This window comes from Carlito syrichta, unplaced genomic scaffold, assembly GCF_000164805.1.
Source record: "Carlito syrichta isolate Samal-C Ts95f unplaced genomic scaffold, Tarsius_syrichta-2.0.1 Scaffold311632, whole genome shotgun sequence".
In the NCBI taxonomy this organism is placed as follows: domain Eukaryota; kingdom Metazoa; phylum Chordata; class Mammalia; order Primates; family Tarsiidae; genus Carlito; species Carlito syrichta.
Window position 1 is genome coordinate 167,115 of NW_007255728.1, and position 4,309 is coordinate 171,423.

At 39.9% G+C, this 4,309-nt stretch overlaps 1 protein-coding gene across 1 annotated transcript in view; it reads left to right on the plus strand.

The window, feature by feature from the left end:
* The first annotated feature begins 1,151 nt into the window (after positions 1-1,151).
* FSD1L (fibronectin type III and SPRY domain containing 1 like) overlaps positions 1,152-4,309 on the plus strand; it is a 76,806-nt gene continuing 73,648 nt past the window's right edge. The window contains exon 1 of the mRNA XM_021717981.1: positions 1,152-1,268. Coding sequence (XP_021573656.1) covers positions 1,152-1,268 — 117 coding nt within the window. The remainder of the gene's footprint in view (positions 1,269-4,309) is intronic.

Genomic DNA, 4,309 nt, shown 5'->3' on the forward strand with positions numbered 1-4,309 from the left:
TCACCCTCCCTTCTCTGTTGACCTTATTTCACTCCAAGTGACTTTTTTTTTTGTTTCTTCGAGTGAAAAAAGTCCTCAAAGGGAAATATTTAACCGATATAGGAGAGGTGAAACAAAAAAAGGCAGAAGCACTAAAAGACATCAAAATCATCAAGTTCAAAAGGTATTTGGAGCAGTGGAAAAAGTGTCTCGACAGGTGTATTGCATCAAATGGAGAGTACTTTGAAGGTGACTGAAATTTTAACATGTAAGAATAAATACACAGTTTTGAATAAATGAATTCCAGTTGTTCTTGGCCCCCCGCTCCATATATGCTGCTTTATAATTTGCCTTTCACATAATATGTTGGAAGTATTTTTCCATGTTAATCATTCTACAACACTTTTAATGATTCAACAGAATTCTTTGGATGTATTATTTTATTTTATTTTATCAATACCCTTTTGTTGTACATGTTTATTGATCCCAGCCTTTTAATGTTGTAAATAACAGATGAGCATCCTTATAGTTAAGTCTCTGCTTGCACCCTTAATTATTTACTTAGAATTAATTAGTAGATCTGGCATTACTGAGTCAATGTGTATATACTTTTAAAACATCCTTTGATATTTATCAAAAGTTACTGTATTGCCAAGTTGCCCTTGAAAGAGTTATTTAGTTTATACTATCCGCAGTGCCTGAGAGCACCCCATCTCCATTCCGCTTTACCTTTCTTCATTAGATGCTTTCCTTGGCAAAACATGAGCCTCCTTGACTTTACTGGGTAAACCAGCCAGTTCAAAGGCCACTACACATGGTACAGGCTTCTTCAGCCTCTAACATGCTATAGTCTCTCAAACCTTAGATGGGAGAGTACCTCTTCTGTCTTGATATTTTACATCAGGCTTCAGGGTGGCAAGGCAACATTCCCCACCAGTTTCTTTACTAAGCATTAGGTTTTTTTCTAGCTGGTAAACTAGACAATCAGAATTGATTATAGATTCAGTCACGGTTATATCTGTATACAGGTAGTGCTCCCAAATATTTCACTATTAGGGTGTAGCTTTCTACCAGCTAGCTATTTTATGATTATCAGATTCCTGAATTTCTTGATACTCCTTTTTCACCTTCTTGCATCACATCTGAGCAATCTTGTTAATTTTGCCATAGCTATGGACAACTGGCAAGATTCTGATTATCTAGCTTACCAGCTGAATGGAGCGTTCTGGATTTTAACTCTTGACATCTACCTAAAGAGGAGAGGTCTATGGTGTGGAGTGATGATGGCAGTTGGGCATTTCCCAGGAATGCTATGTGCTGGTTTGTTTCATTAATCCCTTTTCTCTAGTTGCAAGAGCCCTATGATTGTTATTTTTATTTTTTATTTTTTTGAGTTGTAGTCTCACTCTGTCACCCAGACTGGAGTACAATGGCCACTCCCGGCCACTGCAGCCTCGACCTGCTGGGCTCCGGCGATCCTTCCGCCTCAGTCTTCCAAGTAGCCGGAATTGCAGGCATGCGCTACCACACCCGGCTGATTTTTTGATTTATTGTAGAGATGAGGTCTCGCTGCCCAGGCGGGTCTCGACCCTGCGGGCTCAGGCAGTCCGCTCACCTCAGCCTCCCAAAGGCACGGGATTACAGGCTGAGCCCCCGAGCCCGGCTCCCTATGATTATTAAAGTCCCCAATAGTGTAAGCAGCCTAGGATAGTGTAAAAACAGGAGGCTCTAGATTTGAATTATGACTGCCAGTTGATAGCTGTATGACCTAACTTAAGCTTCTTAACTTACAGAAGCTTTCCTTTTCCAGCCTTAAAATGTGAAGACTAATGCTACTTTTTAAAAAATCTGTCATGTTTAGAAAGATACTTCATGTCAATAGCTGAACACAGTGCCTAGCACATAGAAAATACTTAATAAATGCTAACTGAATTATCTATAATAATAGTTTGACCCTTTTAAAATATATATCCACTAGTGGTATTTGCAGTGGTTCTGGACTTGTGTATCTCAATTGTCTGGAATACTAATGCAGAATTTGACTCAGAAGTCTTCTAGTCTGAGAAGATGCTAGTGGGAAACCCATATGTCAGAGTTTCTCAAATTATGACCACATGAATGTTGATATCCTCTGATTCAGGGCATAGTAGTTAAATCTAAGAACAGTGGTTTTCTGCCACTGATCCTAAGGATAAGAGGTTTATGCATCATAATTTCAGGGACTTGCTGCTTGGAATGGTTTCCAGATAAGTAGCCCAAGTTGGCAGACTTTGTTGTTGTTGTTGTTGTTAGAAGTAGCAAAATTAAAACTCACATGTGAATTTGGCATCACATATATTAAGCTAAAACCAGTAGAACGATGTTATTTCAAAGTGATGTGCGTCATGTTCTCAGACTCATAAGATGATACGTCTCTATTAAGAGGTAGCTGTTTCTGATGTCCTTGTGTCTGACAGGGTGGTACATGTTAGAACTTGTTGATCAGTTGCAGTTTTTTCTAATCTTCAAGTAAAATCGTTGTCCTTTTGGTGCCCTTAGCTTTTCTGACCTTTTCATGAGCATCTGATCTTTACCTTATCAGATAGGATGGTGTAATAGTTAAAAGCACAGACTTAGGAATCAAATTGCCTTTGTTTGAATCCTGGCTATGGGACATATTTGTTCTGAGAGTCTGGGCAAGCTACCTAATTTCTCCATGCTTCAGCCTCCTTATTGAAATATGGGGATAATAATAGTAATTTACTTGATATGATTCTTGAGAGAAATGAATTAATAGGTAAATAGGTATATCGTTTATGCTTTTACTTCACATTATTGATAGTGTTTATAAGCATGACTTTAAGCTATGCTCCTTTGAAGAGAGTACTTCATGTCTTGCACATCCCAGATTACTTTGATTCATCCCATGGGAATTGTTGCAGTTGTGCTTGACTGGGGTGTATAAAACTTTTTTTCTTATTGGTTTAGCAGTTGCCTTAGTCTAAATCTATAGTAAAGTTATTGTAGGTTTTTTTTTTTTTTTGAGGGCCTGGTAATTATGCTGCATGATCACAAGGACAATTGCTGAGATTGCCCTTGCTACTTCCTCTGCAGACATAGTTTCAATATATTTTACCATGATCCAGTAGAATTGGTATTTGTCAAAACATATCTTCAGACCTGCGTCACCTAAAAATTTTTAGTTATGGCCACTTGAAGTCTTACAGTTTTCTAGATATGCTTCAGATGATTTTTGTGTGTGTGCGCCTTTATTTATTTTCTCTTATCAGTCACTTTATCCATCAATGTTTGGAAGGTAATGATGGACTTAAGATCTAATATGAAAATCTGAGACCCTCATTAGGCATCTTTCAGGTTGATAGAATCCCATGGAGCAGATGAAAGTTGTCTTTACCTTTCTTCACCCATGGGATTTTGATAATTAAAAAAAAATTAGACAAATATATGTCACAATGGGCTCATTCTCTAAGTACATTTTTGTAACTTGTTTTAGCAGTATATTGTATATATACTTTAGAACAGTGGTTATAGGGAAAGGAACTGATAAATGGGAAGGCTTCTAGGTGGGAAACAAGACATGTTAGAGAAATTCATAGCAGGCTACTGCAGCTGGAGTGCAGCAAGAGAGAGGAAGTGTGCTGTGAGATGAAGCAGATGAGGCAGGCAGTAGACAGATTGCGCAAGATCTTACAGATCATGTTAAAGATTCTTAATTCTATTCAAAGATCAATGGGAAGCCATTGAAGAATACTGATCGGGAAGAGTGATGCTGTATTAATCTAGCTGCAATACATAGAGTGCTGATTGCTGGAGAGAAAGACTGTGACAGAGACCAGTTAGAAGTTTTGCTAGGCCGGGCTTGGTGGCTCAGCCTGTAATCCCAGTGCTTTGGAAGGCCGAGGTGAGTGGATTGCCTGAGCCCGCGGGTTCGAGACCCACCTGGGCAACTTGGCAAGACCTCATCTCTACAATAAATCAAAAATTAGCTGAGTGTGGTGGTGTGCGCCTGTAGTTCCAGCTACTTGGAAGGCTGAGGCGGAAGGATTGCCGGAGCCCAGCAGGCCGAGGCTGCGGTGGCTGGGAGCGACCACTGCGCTCCAATCTGGGCGACGGAGTGAGACTACAACTCAAAAAAAAAAAAGAAAAGAAATTTTGCTAGAGTGTAGGTTGAGATTTGGTGTTTTGTTTTGTTTTTTTGAGTTGGAGTCTCACTCTGTTGCCCAGACTGGCATGCAGTGGCCGCTCCCGGCAACAGCAGCCTCAACCTGCAGGGCTCCGGCGATCCTTCCGTCTCAGCCTTCCAAGTAGCTGGAACTACAGGTGCGTGCTA